Source organism: Cynocephalus volans, chromosome 1, assembly GCF_027409185.1.
Source record: "Cynocephalus volans isolate mCynVol1 chromosome 1, mCynVol1.pri, whole genome shotgun sequence".
NCBI lineage: Eukaryota > Metazoa > Chordata > Mammalia > Dermoptera > Cynocephalidae > Cynocephalus > Cynocephalus volans.
Window position 1 is genome coordinate 271,507,311 of NC_084460.1, and position 16,388 is coordinate 271,523,698.

At 42.0% G+C, this 16,388-nt stretch overlaps 1 protein-coding gene across 1 annotated transcript in view; it reads left to right on the forward strand.

Moving 5' to 3' along the window:
• Window positions 1-16,388, forward strand: part of ADAM23 (ADAM metallopeptidase domain 23) — a 171,965-nt gene that overhangs the window by 142,786 nt on the left and 12,791 nt on the right. Inside the window, exon 24 of the mRNA XM_063111068.1 lies at window positions 2,326-2,437. Within this exon, the coding sequence (XP_062967138.1) occupies window positions 2,326-2,437 (112 nt within the window). The remainder of the gene's footprint in view (window positions 1-2,325; window positions 2,438-16,388) is intronic.

The following is a 16,388-nucleotide window of genomic DNA, read 5'->3' on the forward strand; positions in this document are numbered from 1 at the left end:
GTACTATTATCTACTAAGAATAAACCATGTGTTGATAAGATTTTATTTTTGTTGTTTCTTTTATCTCTGGCTATTTGTATTCACCACATTCTCCAGATATAACTTGACATGTGTATTAGTCAGTGTTCTCCAGAGGAACAGAATTAGTAGGAGATAGATAGATAGATATAAATGTAGGTATAGATACATATAAAAGAGATTTACTATGAGGAATTGACTCGCAGTATTATGGAGGCTGAGAAGTGTCACAATCTGACGCCTGTAAGATGGAGACCCAGGAAAGCCAGTGGTGTAATTCAGTTTGAGTCCAAAGGCTGATGGTGTAAATCCAGCCCTAGGTCTGCAGAAGCTGAGATGAGGTGTCCCAGCTCAAGCGATGAAGCAGGGAAAAAAGGGGCAAATTCTTCTTTCCTCTTCCTTTTTAGTTCTCTTCAGGCCATCAATGAATTAAATGATGCCCATCCTCATTAGGGAGGGCAGTCTACTTTATGGCGTTCACCAATTCAAATGCTACTTTCATCTGGAAACACCCTCACAGACACACTCAGAAGTGATGTTTAATCTGGGCATCCCATGGCCCAGTCAAGTTGACACATAAAATTAACTATTACAGCATCTAAAGAGTTAGAAGAAGATTGACATGATTCCTAAAGGAATTGTGGACCCCATGTGACTATTCTGTACAATTAAAAACAACTTAAACCATTTCAGTAATTCACTTTCAGCTACTCAGTATGCATACTGAGTGTCTTTGTATGCAAGATCACATTAGACTAGAGGTTGGGTCACTGATGTAATTCACATGTTTGAAGTTGTTCAGTCATGCTTGGACCATTGTCAGCAAAGAGAACATGCTGTCCCTATTCACACCTGTACATATGTTTAATTCTGTGAACCAGGTGAGCAAGTTGCCCTTACTGACAAACCTAGGCTTCATGTTCAAAAACTAATTTTAATAATTATTTAAATTGAGCTTAGCAAAAGGAAGGCATTTCAAAATTTATATAGACTTCAGAAATAGGAAAAGAGACATGAGAAAATGGAGAGCAATAATATAAAAAGGAGATGCTGGAATGAAGGTAAAAAATAATCCAAAATAGATAGGTAATACAGAATAGAACAAGGTAGAAAGGCCCAAAAAGCTTGTGTCCAACAACTATCTAGAGTTTTGGGTTTGGATGAGTCATAGGCTCATGGGGAGGCAAGATAGTTTAGTGATTAAGAGCATTGATTTGGGGGCTAAAAAGAATCCTTGGTTTGAATCCTGGCTCTGCTTCTTGCTATCCCAGTGCCTTTGGGTAGGTACTTAATCTCTCTCAGCCATCAGGGTGCTGGTCTGAGGATTAAATGAGAGGCTTTATGTACGTAAAGCACTTAGCATAGGTACCTGGCACATAGAAAGTGCTCAATGATTGCTACATTAAAATAAAATCACTGGGCAGCCTTTTCAGTTATTTCAGTTATTGTTATAAAAGCAAAATTTAATGCATAAAAAGGCCTTTACTTCTTTACGACTACCCCCCACTTTAAAAATTTTTTTTAAGAAAGGTTAAGTTCAGCCTTGTTCATCATAATTGTGGTATTATAACATTTTAGGTTAAATACTTCTAAGTTTGATTCTGTCATCTCTACTAATCTGTCTCTGAATATATTTCACAGGAAGACAAAGCTTTAAACACCCCTGTCTCTAGTTTGCAGATGGTAACTTATTTTACCTAAATTACAAGTCCATTCCATCATGCTGCTTGGTCCCCAGAGAAAGAGAAGGGAGACAAAGATCACTGTGGGGTCTTCAACCTAGCTGACTGAGACAAGAGTCGTACCACAGGCTGGCAGGGAAGGTAGAGGGGTGCTAGTTTGGTAGAGAAAGTGTCACCAAAGGAGTTTGGGGTTGGGCATGGCAAGGTAATGCAATGCATTGGTGACTTAGGTCTCCTGGTCTTTTATCTCTGGCAGTGCCTCTTGTATCTATTCATTTATTAAACTAAGCATATATGTTTGTAAAGCATGTTCCTAGAAACAGCTACTTCTGAAAAAACTACCTTGTCAGACACTTGTGTAGTTAAATAATATCAACACAAGTAGTCTAATTTAAGAATTTCTTCCTTTTAATCTTTTTTTCCATAATTAACAGAAAAAATATCATTCAACAATTTGATTTATGCATTATTTCCCCTTGTGTAGTGTTCAAAGCTATGGGAAACTTAAAAAAAATCCAAATGGTTTCTAAAGCTTCCTCCCTGCCCCATGTCTCTTTTTCATGTATCGTGGTTGTTCTACAAAGCACAGTGAAATGCCCCATCTGTGTTGTTTTTTTCTTCACAGGTATGTAGTAATGAAGCCACCTGCATCTGTGATTTTACTTGGGCAGGGACAGACTGCAGTATCCGGGATCCAGTTAGAAACCTTCACCCTCCCAAGGAAGAAGGACCCAAGGGTTTGTGTGATTTCAGTTTCAACTCATTGCATACTGAATTCATTGGCACTGATGCAATGCACCAGTATAATACGTTAATAGATTTGAAAGGCGACACAAGGAATATCCCTTTTTGCCATTAAAATGTGTAATTCATGTTACTATAGAATTAGGATTCTGTGTATATCATATTAAAAATGTGTTTCCATTATTTACCTGTTAGTCTAGAACTGAGATTAGGAAGAAGTAAATATACCAATTTCCTTTAATACAGCTTCCTTTCTCTCCTTTTAAACCTCATTCTTTTCCCATAATCACAAATGCTAATTATTGTATAGATTGTCTAAGCTATGCCAGTTTTCTAATGGGTAAGATCTTTTTGGTTGACATGAGACTCTGGTCGTTTCTCAGTATTTTATTCCCTCCAAAGGAAAGTTGTAGCCTTCCAAACTTCTTTTAAACACTCTTTTGATTAGGAAGGAGTTGGAATTCTTCAAAGAACTTTAATTCTTTAAAGAAAACATGAAAGATCTGGACTTTTGTCGTAATCAATCATTAAGAGGAGAGAAATTAGAATTTTAGAAGTAGAAGGGGTCTCAGTGGCCACCTAGGACCACCCTCTCTCTCTGATTTTGCAAATGAGAAAGTCCAGGTCCTGAGGTCAGGTGACATACTGTAGTTACCCAGGTAATGAGAGATGGGGCTGGGACCAGGACCCAAGTGCCTGATCTCAGACTCATGCTCTCTTCCATTATATCATGTTGTCATGTAATCTGTGTCATCATGAATATGGTAATAATTTTCTCATCATTCTTCTCATTCCCAACCCCTCATATGGTTCTCAAAGATCTAGAAAAGCCAGCAGTCACAATAGGCTTACTGTAACATCTATAGCATTGTACCTGAGAAACCAAGGAATTACCAGAACCAGTTTTGATACACAGCAATGACATTGTACATCAGCTTCTTTTTCATGGTGCTGCTAACAGTATTTCATAAGTAACTGCCATGCTTTTCTCGTACAGGTAGGAAAATACATATAGGAATTTTGATTTGCACAGTTGGATGAAAGTTCATTTAAACTCTCTGAACTTCAGTATAGTCCATATGGGAAAATATGACTCCAAAATCATATGATGCTCTGTAGTCCTCAATTCCTGAAGAGATTTAGGCCATTCGGGTGCATGTGAATTGTTCAGTAACAGTGGGTGTGTTAAAACACATTTCATGAATTTGCTTAATGTGCCCATGATATTAAAATTCTGTAAGAATCATAATCACACCCTCACAGTCTATTTCTGTTCTCCTTCTTCTATTTCTAAAAGGGAACCTATTCTACTTTTACACTTAGTCTTTTGTTACTTTGAAACCAGAACAAAAAATTCTTGGGTACACCTTCAGAAGTTAGATTTAGAGAAGATTTAGCAGAGGTTCATTCTTTCCAAATCTTCTCTCCATAGCATGTCTGTGATTTTTTTTTTTTTTTTTAAATTTAGATGCTCTTTCCCCAAGTGATGTATAAAGATGCCTGAACAGATGAGCAGGGGTAAATTTACTTAGACTCTTCCCTTTTTCTTTAGGTATGGTGGAGGATTATTAATTGTCCGTTTCAGTCTATTCCCTGTTCCTTCACCCACCCCATCCCTTGAAAGCTTATTCATAGGCATAAATAGCTACATTCTAGAGAAGAGATTATTCACAGCTGCCTTTGTTTTGTTTTGCTTTCTACCCATTTAATGTGGTGGTATTCCACACTATCTTAAAAAAAAAAAAAAAAAACCCTTTTTTTGATCATTTCAGTAATACATATTTATGTAGAAATTTTCGAGAATACGGAAAGGCTTAAGAAGAAAACAAAAATCACTGTAATCCTACAACTCAGAGGTAATCAGTATAAACATTCTGGTATAGCTCTTTCCTGTTGCACATTTTCTTTTTTTGTTCTTAATGAAGACAATGGAGTCATTAGAGTAAAGGTTTCCATTGGTTCTAAAATTGTTAAAATCCTTGTGAGACTCGAATAATTTTTATTAAATTGAAAATAAGTCATTAATTGATATAAATGAGAATCAGTTATTTTTGTAAGTTATTAGATTTCCAGAAAAATCAAGCAGTTTTAGTACAACTAAATAATAGTTCTATTTATAATGACTATATCTTTCCAGCCTCTATAGAAAAATCTATTTACTATTAAAATGGGAAACAACAGAAATCAAACATTTTAAAACTTTGTTGTACATTTTTAGATGTTATTTCTGATAATCTGGTTAAAAGAAGATGCTAAATGAGAAACTATGTACTTTACTTTTATTTTCATCCATTTAGCAAATATTATTGACTGTCTACTGTTTAAAAGGCAGCACATACTTGGTACGTTGTAGGTAGGCACTCAAATATTACATCCCTTCCCTTTGGGAATATGTAAAGGAAATGAAATGCTGCATGCTAGTGCTGATTTTCAGTTTATCCACATCCATTTGTTGAATTGCCTTGCTGCAGATAACAGGTAATGAATTCAAGATATTGAAACAATTAGTACTTTTTGACTATTGGTCCAGCAGCATGTGAGGTGCTAAGGTTTTTCTCGAGAACTGTGTGCTGTATCTTCTTTCTCATGATCCGTTTGGTTTGGCTGGCACTTGCCTTATTGAACACAGTGTCTGCGTCCTCTGCACATGCTTGCCGTGTATAAGTGATCTGGCTAGTCATATCCATAGATGAAGTTTTCTGTATAGACACAGTGAGAAGATATTAAAATACTTAGTTTCATTAAATTTCAATGTGCTTCCTTGATATGGAGGAAAAAATTCAAGAAGCATAATGAAAATATTGCTGTTTTTATCATGAACATGGGCATAAAAGATAAATTTTACCCAATTGCAGCCCTTTGGATCAAGACCAAAATTAGCGGAAATAAAGGCAAATTCTGATTCTTTTTTTTTTACTGATTTGAGAATGTCAGAAATGAGTTGACGTATTTTGAGTATTTCTTCCATTTTTAACTATAAGTTACTGGGAGAATAAGAAATTCATCCTCTCCATCGGAGTAGGGATTAAAAACATATACAAAAGCTTTGCCCTTTATTTGCTCCTCACTTGCTGAAGTTGTCTGCGGTGGACCCATCGTTTAAAGCTTGCTCGTTTTATTCGCTCCAACATCTCAAACAAAGATATCAAATGACAAGAAGTAGGATTTCAAGGCACAAACCATGTGACCACGAATTTTTTTTTTTAAAGTTTCTATTACACTTTACTTCATTTCTTTCTACATTTCATTTATTTCACGTACAAAACTGTGCTGGTCTCTCTTCTCTAAACTTGTTTCCACTGCAGTCACTGAAAGAAATTATTTTGGTTTGTTCTACTAAAATAGAATATATTTTAACTCTGTTTAAAGAACCTAGAAATCCCACCCTCTGTAGGGAGATACATGTGAAATACCTTTAATTTTTGTCAATTTGTAGACACATTTGCACGGTGCTTATTGTGGAATACAGTGGAACTTTTCTCATTTGATGGTTTGCATCACCATTAGAAGAGGGAAGAGAAGAAACTGGAATGTATCACATGTTTTCAGTGATACACATGAGCAGACATTATTCCTGGGAAGCTTTGGTCAGACCCTTTTATTATGACTATAATCATCGAATCAGAAATAGAAAGGGCCCTGGTAGCAACTCAGTCCAGACCCATTGTTTTACAAATGGAAAAACTAAGTTAATTATCAGGGTTAACAGCTAGTTAGTGGCAGTCAAGAATAGAACCTGATCTTGAGCCAAATGCTTTTTCTGTTATTCCACACTGCCTCATTTAAAGCTGAGTATGAAGTTATTCTGCTAGTTTTGATAGCACAGTAGTAAGTAGAAAGGGAAAAACAATAACCAAGTAGTAATTAAGCTTATTAGCTGATGCATTACTTGTCAGTGGTGCTTTTTATAAAACCAGAGAACAAAGGAAGTATTATTAGCATTTAATATTTTTAAAACAATAGTTTCTAAGTCTTAATAGTACCTTGAGAAGTATTCTTTACGGTTTACATTTACTTTTTTAATGTGAATGTTATAATTGTTTGGTAGGACAAGTACATTTGGAAGAGCATTGACAGATTTATTCAAAAGTTTGTCTTTTAGTTGTTGGTCATTTGTTCTCTGTTTCTTGGTCATTATCTCAGTCTTTTTTTAGGTCCGACTCTTCCATCTGCGTGACTCCCATAAATGATAGCATTTCCTAAAATTTTACTCTTGGATGTCTCCTCTCTGTGCCTCTCCCTCTACCTGGTCCCATCCACATCCTCAACCTGCGTCAGCTCTTGTGTGCTGGCTCTCGATGGCAAATCTCTAGTGCACACCTTCTGTTAGCCGTCCTTAGTTCAGAGGCTGGGAAGTCCGCAGTTCAGGAGGCACATCTGGTGATGGCCTTGTTTTTGGTGGTGACTCTACAGCAGTGCAGGGTGTCATATGGAAAGAATGGGCTGAGCAAGAGTACATTTACTTTCTGCATATATCTTTTTGGTGACATTCTTTGTGAGTGCACAAATCTTTGATTTTGTAGTTCAGATGATTGCATATGAGAAGTTATGCTTATTATATATATGATTATGCTCATGTATAATTATGTGTTACCTGGGTATTTTCTCATGAACAGTGTCCTCAGCAATAGCTTAAGGATTTACCAAGTTTAAAAATTTTTCAGTAACTGTGAGTTTATTTTGTTTCAGTTCAGAAAAACTCTAATATTTTCATTGACAGCATAAACTGTCTGAAATATATTCTTATATGAAATAACCTATTTCACATCCTTTTAGACATTTGTTCATGTATTTAAAAATGCACTTTAAATGTTTTTTAGTTCATGGAAAAGAGTAAGGACATTTGGTAGTATGTCAAACATATTGAAATATGGAACTAGGTGAAATATATCTGTTTATAATACCGATATTACACGTAAAGTGTGAAGAGTTTATTCAGTATTTACTTCTAATCTTAAGTTTTAGTGAAGTACTAAATCCCTGCAGAAAAAAACTTTGATCCATAGAGTACAAATATGTCTTTGATGCCATCATTTGAAGTATTAAAGGGTGCAGACTTTAGTCCCTTTTTGGGTCATTGGAATAACGTAGACAAAATATTGCACCTTCCTATTTCAGAAACTCTAAAAATAAGAAAAGAAAGAAAAAACACTCACATTGCAAGATGGTGGAAGCAGGGAGATCAGAGAGAGACAGACTCTTTATGCTCCCATTTTAAAGCCCTCAGAACTACATCCCTGACCATCGTTATTAATCCATTCACTACTGCAGGGTCCTACAACCCAATCACCTCTTCAAGGCTCCACCTTTCAACTACCATAATAGGATTTCCCACCCTCTTAACAGTCACAGTGGGGGCCAAGTTTCTAATACATAAAACTTAGGGGGGACATAATTCAAGCTTCAGGGAGTTTTGGGGGGACATAAGTCAATGCACTACAGAAGTAAAACTAGGTTATAGGCCTCCAAAGGTCCAAAGACATTTTTTTTCAATGACTTGATAAATTCCTTAGAGCTGTGAAAAGTAAGTAGCTGCAATCTCATTTTCAAACAAGGCCTCCATAAAAATCCACCCACCTGTGAGCCACTCAATAAATTCATGTCAGTTTGAAAACAGGTTGAGTCACTACTTAAAGAGATAACCCTGTTAAGTAGAATGACAAAGAGACAACTGGATCTTTACATATATTGTCAGTATACCAGAACTAAAAGTAGTGGGAGGAAGGGAGAACAGAGAGGGTAGAGGATACTTATGAAAAAGCCATTTTCCCACTTTCTTTTGTCCTGCTCTGGTGTTAAGTGTACTTATCAGTAAAGAATTTGGAGATAATTATTCTTGCTCAGTGGAGATAATGGACTATATCTGTTTATCTTGAGTATGTATTTGAAAGGTCTAAAGAAATGTCTTCTTCCTCTGGTCGTATTTCTAAAAACCTACATGATAGGTTGCCTAATTCTCTTGTTTCTGCGGTAAGAAATTACATCCATAGCAAATACAAAAACCTTTTAAAATTGTTATTTTTATTAATCTTTCATACATTTATAATTTCTTAAAAATTAATAAGTATTCATTTAGTATCACGTTTTATGGGAGAAGATATGTAGCATATATAAGGGTACTTCAAAAAGTTTGTGGAAAAATAGAATTAAAAGATAATATGAATCTTTCCATGAACTTTTGAAAGTAACCTCATATGACATATAAAAATTTAAGAAGTATTAGGACTCGATTTCATGTATTGCAGCCCTGAGAACCAATACCTAAAATGTAAGCAAAAAAAAAAAAAGTTATAAAATAAATGTATTCTAGTTAATTTAGTTCTCTGAAAGCACTGATTTTCTAAGGTCTTAAAAAAACAAGGCTTTATATTTGGAATATCTGTCCATCCCAGTATGTGGCTCTATAATTTGATAATCTGAGCTCTAATATAGGTGATTTTGAATTACAATGTTTTGTCATATTTGGAAAACATTACTCCCACCTGTATGTTGGTTGTCTTCTCTTTCCTCTCAACACTCTCATTATACTTTCTCTGTTTTTTGTTGTGTACCCCATCTTTTTTTGTTTTTTAAGAATTCAGGTTGTGCTCAGTTAATGATAAAATTAGAATCTCTCACTCATGTTATTTACCCTGTGATAAAATGCAGTAATTGTGCAGTTGCTCAACAGGACTAGAGATCCAAGGTTCTCTCTTCCTTTGAAAGGATATTTAGCTAAAAAGGACAATGAGCCCAATATCAAGCCTTAAAAAATGTGATTTTGAAGTGTGGTTCCTTGCTTTGTTTCACTGTGTCTCATAGCACACAATCTGTGTGAAGTGCAGCCGTGTGACACTAATCTGTTTTTACCAGTAAGGTGATTTGAAGCCAGTACTTTTGGTTTGTATAGAGATTTCAGATAAAGTATATATATGTTCAAGTGCTTGTGTGCACACAGACACACACAACTCTAAATAATGTGTCTTCCTACTTCAACACCAAACTTCATTTTGCCTATGTAGAGAGAACCTTGGGGACCTTTACTCATTGCAGGCCCATTTTCCAGAAAGCTCTACACAGAAATGGTGATGCACAGTTATTGAGAGCCCCCCTCTGTAGTAGTCTTCCTCTTGGTGGTCTGAAGCAATTAATACAGTTTTCCAGGGGCCCTACCTTTCTACACACTGGAGGATATAAACAAAAGACTGAATGTCCAGATACTATGACAGCAATCCAAACATTTGCAGAGTTATTTGAGATATACTTTTCAGCAACTTCCCAGGTAAAAATTTAATTTTAAAGCTATTCTGTTTTAAATTTCTAAGGATTTTCACAAAACTGAATGATACATTCTGCATTTCAAAAAGATGTAGCTTCTTAGGCATATCTTACAGTTTGAGATTTTTCTAAAAAATATATTCATGGCTTATTACATTTTAATTAAAATGCAGATTGGCTGTTATGTAATTTAAATTATATTTTAATTTTACCTCACATCTCGTAGGTACCATAACTCCAATTAGATTACTTATGCGTTTAAAAGTATTTATATGAAATTATGTTTTAAAGTAGGGTGTGACATTTGATGGTCAATTCACAGTCATCCTCAAATATCTTCAATGTATATATAGATCTTAATTTCAAATCTTAAGGCAAAGGTTTTAATATTTAAATGACTTTCAAAGCATTTCCCGAATAGATCATTTTGTTCGTGAAATCAGTGTGTCATTTCCTTTGCTAAAAAAAATCTCCGTTTTCCCTCCACACAGTGAACATGGCCACAAGCAGGCTGATAGGGGCCGTGGCCGGCACCATTCTGGCCCTGGGGGTGATTTTTGGAGGCACAGGGTGGGGAATAGAGTAAGCATCTTTATGAGTTTCAGAGTGTTTCTGTGTGGTGCCTGGTGTGTGAGGTGATGCTTGGTACCTGCCTCTTCCATGTTTTGTCTCGTCGACTGTGTTTCTGAGAGACGCCTGATTTGGGCAATCAATCAGTCAGGAGAGACCCTCCCAAGGAACAACGAGACCACGGCTCCGGATGCAATTAGCAAGAGGTTTTATTGAACACACGGGTACCCGGGCGGCTCAGTCTCTCGGTAGACTGGCGCGCCGAGTAGAGTTTTTGAGCTTGTTTTATAGCAAAAAGCGCGGGTACAGAAGCGAGAAGCAAGGTAATTGGTCGGTTTAAACAAGGCCAGGGAAAAGCGCGGGTACAGAAGCGAGAAGCAAGGTAATTGGTCGGTTTAAACAAGGCCAGGAAAAAAGCGCGGGTCATGTGGGAGTTCTTGAAACAGCTGAAGGGCGCCCTGGAAACTGCTGTTGATTTTTTTTTTTTTTTTTTTTTACTAGGGTATTTTTCTGTGCCTTGCGGAATGGCGTTACTGTAAACACTTCTTTCATTCCCCCATTTCTCTTGTGGGAAGCTCTAATCTTAGAGCGAATTTAGAGGTTGTCTTCGTTGTCTAGGGTCTGATATTTTTGTCTAAGGACCAGAATTTTTACTGCACTTACCCTGTCATTGATGAACTGGACTAACCTATTGATGATGCAGGGCCCGAGGGTGAACAACAGAAGGAGGAGCAATAGGGGCCCGGCGATGGTTGATAGGAGGGTAGTGAACCAAGGGGAGTTATTGAACCACCCTTCATACCAGTTTTGGTTTTTCTGGCGCTCCAACTGTCTTTTATCTAGTCTCTCTTTGAGTTTTCTCATGGAGTCTCGCACCACACCTGAGTGGTCTACATAAAAACAGCACTCTTCTCTTAGGGCCGCGCAGAGGCCTCCTTCTCTTAGAAACAGTAGGTCAAGGCCTCTTCTATTTTGGAGTACTACCTCCGATAGGGAAGTCAGCGAGTCCTCCAGCTTGCTGATTGAGTCCTGGAGGACCCGGAGGTCAGTATCCATGGCGGTCTGGAGGCTGGCTAGGCCTTGTTGGAGGTCTATGGGCCCTTTAACTAGGGCGGATGCGCCAGTACCTATACCTGCTGCGACCCCCAACCCCAGAAGAACAGCTAGGGTAAGTGAGACAGGCTCTCTTTTAACCCTGGGGTGAGGATCGTCATAGGCCTGCAACAAAGTTTCTTCAGAATGGTAATAGATGCGAGGGACCAGCTGGATCAGGATACAGAAATCTTTAGACTGATTAAAAACTGAGGTGGAGAGGCAGGGGGTGAGGCCGGTGCTGCAGGCCCACCAGCTATGGTTGGTGGGGAGCAGGTACTGATGTTCCGTGGAGGAGTTGATGGGTAGGGTCTGATTGCAAAGATGCTGATGGGTAGAGGGCACCTTTCCTATGCACGACCCGTGTCCTGAGACCTCAGTGAGGGTAAGCTTTCCTTGGCTCTCCCAGCGGCACTGGGTATAGTTGGAGGTATAAGTGAAGGCCCCTCCTAAGGAGGCAACTCCTTCATAATAAGGGGGACCCAAGGCCAAACAGAGCCAGCAAGACTTCGTGGCGTCTGGGTCGGTAGCATTTAAGGCTAGGAAGGCCCCCCTCACAAGGCCAAAGAGTCTGTCGCCCGTGGTGGGAGACAGGGTGTTCAGGACAACACTTCCCTCCAGTACCGTGGGGACTTGGCTAGGAGCCGCCGAGGGTTGAGAGATGGGCGGCGCTTCCCTCGTTGGGGAAGGGGGGTTTTTGTTAGGGGGTCCTTGTTTCGCAAGGACGGAGTTGGGGCCCACTGTCTCAGCTGGCTTGCTGGTGATCTCTAACCGAATGGTCAACTGTACGCCTGGATATCCAGACACATAGAATCCCAATCCCCAGGTTTTTCCTATTATCCACTCTTTGGATTGCCGTCCTTGTTCTGTGAAATTTATTTTAAGGGGGTTACACCAGCCGGTTTTTTCACAGGTTGCCAGTAGGGCACCCCATGATCGCTCTGTGTCATTCCATTTTACAGTTATGAGGTCCCAGGAGGACGTAGGTTGCCAATAAACAGTCCCCGTGGTTTCACAACCCCATTCTTTACAATACAGGGATTCTAGCCCTCCACACCTTCTAGCTTCTGAAAGGGACCGGCCATCCCGGGGACACACGTAGAAGGTGGAACTTGCCATTCTGGTCCTAGCCTTAGGGTAGCTGCATCCTATGGCTCCCCAGGTGATCTGTCTATAAGCGTTCTCATAGTTTGAGTCAGGGGGTCTGACTCTCTTAGAGGTTGATACATCGGTTTCTGGGATATCCCAGGACTCAAGACCGGCCGCCAGGGCACATACATCAGGTGTAAGAATGGGCCACCAAGTCCAAGGGGGCTGGACTTTCTCTGTCTTCCAGACAACGTTCCCAGTTTGGGACAGTACCTGCCAGGTGAGGGTCACAGGCTGGTGAGGGTTTTCACTCCAACTCGTTCTGCCGCCGCCGAAAACGCAGCTTAAGAGGATGATCAGTCTTTTCCAGCTCCCAAGACTCATCTGGTGCCGAGGGTGGTGCAGGCTTGAGGTGAGAAGCATGGACCCAGGCAGCGATACCGTCGACTTTTACTGCGGTCGGGGTGGTCAGCAACACCAGGTACGGGCCTTTCCACCGAGGCTCAAGGCTGCTGGGTCGGTGGCGTCTGACAAGCACTCGGTCTCCGACCTGGAACGGGTGGGGGATTGTCACGGTACCGGGCTTGTACACCTCCTTGATCTGGTCCCAGATCTGGGTCCTCACAACTTCTAAAGCCTTTAAATGAGTAAATAAGACAGGGAGAAAATTATCATTGGGACCCAATGTCCCTCCAGACTCGAGTATGGGGGGCGGTCCCCCATAGAGAATTTCATAAGGAGTTAGACCAAACTGGCCAGGGGTATTCCTGGCTCTGAGCAGCGCTAAGGGAAGGAGGGCCACCCAGTCTTTTCCACCGGTCTCTAAGGCTAATTTGGTTAAGGTCTCTTTGATTGTCCTGTTCATTCTTTCTACCTGACCTGAGCTCTGGGGTCTATACGCACAGTGTAACTTCCAATTTATCCCCAGTTGAGTGGCCAGTCCCTGACTTATCTGAGCAACAAAGGCTGGGCCATTGTCTGACCCGAGTACCTTAGGGATCCCGAAGCGGGGTAGAATTTCCTCTAATATCTTTTTGCAGACGGTCAGGGCCGTTTCAGTTTTGGTAGGAAAAGCTTCTACCCATCCGGAAAAAGTGTCTATGAATACCAGCAGATACCTGTTTCCATACCGGCCAGGCTTTACCTCTGTGAAGTCTACCTCCCAGTACACGCCGGGTCGATCTCCTCGTTGTCTCTTTCCGATCTCTCGGTAGGTTGGGACCGCATTAGTCATGACACAAGCCTGACACCGACTGGTGACCTCGCGAACTACAGACTGGAGGTTCGGGATGAGGAGGCTGGTGCGGTTTACTAATTGGAGAAGCTTTTCTGGTCCTAAGTGTGTCAACTGATGCAACCGCTGAATAAATTCTTTCCCCCGGTCAGGGGTGAGCTCTCTTGGCTCGGCCTTAACCTGGGCGGGTTCGATTAGCTCTTGAGGTTTTGTAGTTTCTGCCAGCACTCTGGTCGACAGGGCGGCTTGTTTTGCAGCCTCGTCGGCCCTCCGGTTCCCGGTGGCCACAGGGTCATTTCCCCTCTGGTGGCCGGGGCAGTGGATAATGGCGACCCGCTTAGGGAGGTGAATGGCCTCTAGCAGGGCCAAAATTTCTTCCTTGTTTTTAATGTCTTTTCCCGCAGAAGTGAGCAACCCCCTCTGTTTATATATTGCCCCATGAATGTGAGCAGTGGCAAAAGCATACCTGCTGTCGGTGTAGATGTTGATGTTTTTTCCTTCGGCCAGGCGTAATGCCTGCGTCAAAGCCACTAGTTCGGCCTTCTGGGCTGACGTACCTTCTGGCAGGCTGCTTGTCCACACCGTCCGCTTGCCATCTACGATGGCGGCCCCTGCTCTCCGCTTACCCTCCGCGATGAAACTGCTACCGTCCGTATACCAGGCTGGCACCCCGGGCAATGGCTGGTCCTTCAGGTCTCGTCGAGTTCCAGTTTCTTCGGCGAGGATCTCTGAGCACCTGTGTACTGGGGTGGCTTCCGATTCGACTGGTAGGAGGGTAGCTGGGTTCAGGATGGCAGGGGGTGCAAACGATATCCTTTCATTTAGCAGCAGGCTCTGGTAATGAGTCATCCTGGCATTGGTCATCCACCGGTCGGGGGGCTGCCGCACAATGCTTTCGAGGCTATGGGGAGCAATCACAGTCACATTCTGTCCCAAGGTTAACTTATCAGCGTCCTTGAGAAGGAGTGCCACGGCTGCAACCGCTTTCAGGCAGGTTGGCCACCCGCTAGCCACCGGATCCAATTTTTTTGATAGGTAAGCTACTGGCCGCCGCCAGGGTCCTAAAGTCTGAGTAAGCACTCCCCGGGCCACACCGGCTCTCTCATCTACGTATAGAGTAAATGGTTTGGTGAGGTCTGGGAGGGCCAAAGCGGGGGCTGACAGCAAGGCTTTTTTTATGTGGTCAAAAGCTTTTTGATGTTCCTCAGTCCAGGTAAAAGGGATGCTTTCCTTTGTTAAGGGATACAGGGGTGCAGCTAGGGAAGCAAACCCAGGGATCCAGAGCCTGCAGAATCCTGCAGTGCCCAGAAATTCACGGACCTGTCTGGGGGTCGTGGGAGCGGGGATCTTCATAACAGTAGCCTTTCGGGCCGGGGTCAGCCATCTTTTTCCCCCCTTGAGTAGGTACCCCAGATAGGTGACCTCTCTTTGGCAGAGCTGGGCCTTTTTAGCCGATACCCGGTACCCTAATTTACTCAATTCCTGTAGGAGCTTCTGTGTCCCTTCTTTGCAGTCTCTATATGTGGGGGCTGCCACCAAGAGGTCGTCTACATATTGGAGTAGCACTACCTGAGGGTTGAGGGCCCTAAAGGGGGCCAAATCTCGGTGGAGGGCCTCGTCGAAGAGAGTGGGAGAGTTCTTGAACCCTTGGGGCAGCCGTGTCCAGGTCAACTGACCTGTGTTACCTTTTTCTGGGTCTTTCCACTCGAACGCGAATAGCGGCTGGCTGCTGGGGTGTAGCTTGAGGCAGAAAAAGGCATCCTTGAGATCTAAGACTGAATACCAAGTGTGGCTGGGCGGAAGGGAACTCAGAAGGCTGTAAGGGTTTGGGACGGTGGGATGAATATCCTGTACCCTTTTATTAATTTCTCTCAGGTCTTGGACTGGCCGATAGTCATTGGTCCCTGGCTTTTTTACAGGTAGTAGAGGGGTATTCCAGGGCGATTGACAGGGCACCAAGACCCCTAGGTCTAAGAACCTCTGGATGTGGGGTCTGATACCTTCCCGGGCTTCCTTGCTCATTGGATATTGTCGAACAGCCACCGGTGAGGCACCTGATCTTAGTTCCACTACCACTGGTGGGACTTGATTGGCCAGTCCCATGCCTGCCCTCTCTGCCCATACAGTGGGAAAAAGTTGGAGCCAGGATGGGTCGATAGAGGAGGGACCTGGCTTTTCATGTAGCCGGTATTCTTCTTCTAGGTTCAGGGTCAGGCACAGTGTAGGGCGGTCTTCCCATGTTACTTGTGGGCCCTCAGCAGAAAACTGGATCTGGGCCTTTAGTTTGGTTAAGAGGTCCCTACCCAACAAAGGGGCGGGGCACTCGGGTATGACCAGAAAGGAGTGGGTCACCTGTTTATGTCCAGCCTTTAAAAGTCTCTTTGTGGTCCAGGGGTAGACTTTGCTCCCTGTTGCTCCTTGTACGACTGTCCGTCTGGACCCTACCCTTCCCAGGGGTTGGGTCAAAACTGAATGTTCAGCCCCGGTATCGACCAGGAACTCAATGGGAGTCCCCTCCACAGTCAGCGTTATCCTGGGTTCGGGGAGGGGGTCCGAACCTTGACTCCCCTAGTCATCTAGGGACAGAACTTTGGCTTCTCTGACGTTTTTCTTTCGGGGACATTCTCTTGCCCAGTGACCCTTTTCTTTACAGTATGCGCACTGGTCTTTGTCCAGAGGAGATCTTTTATCCCTAGGTGTCT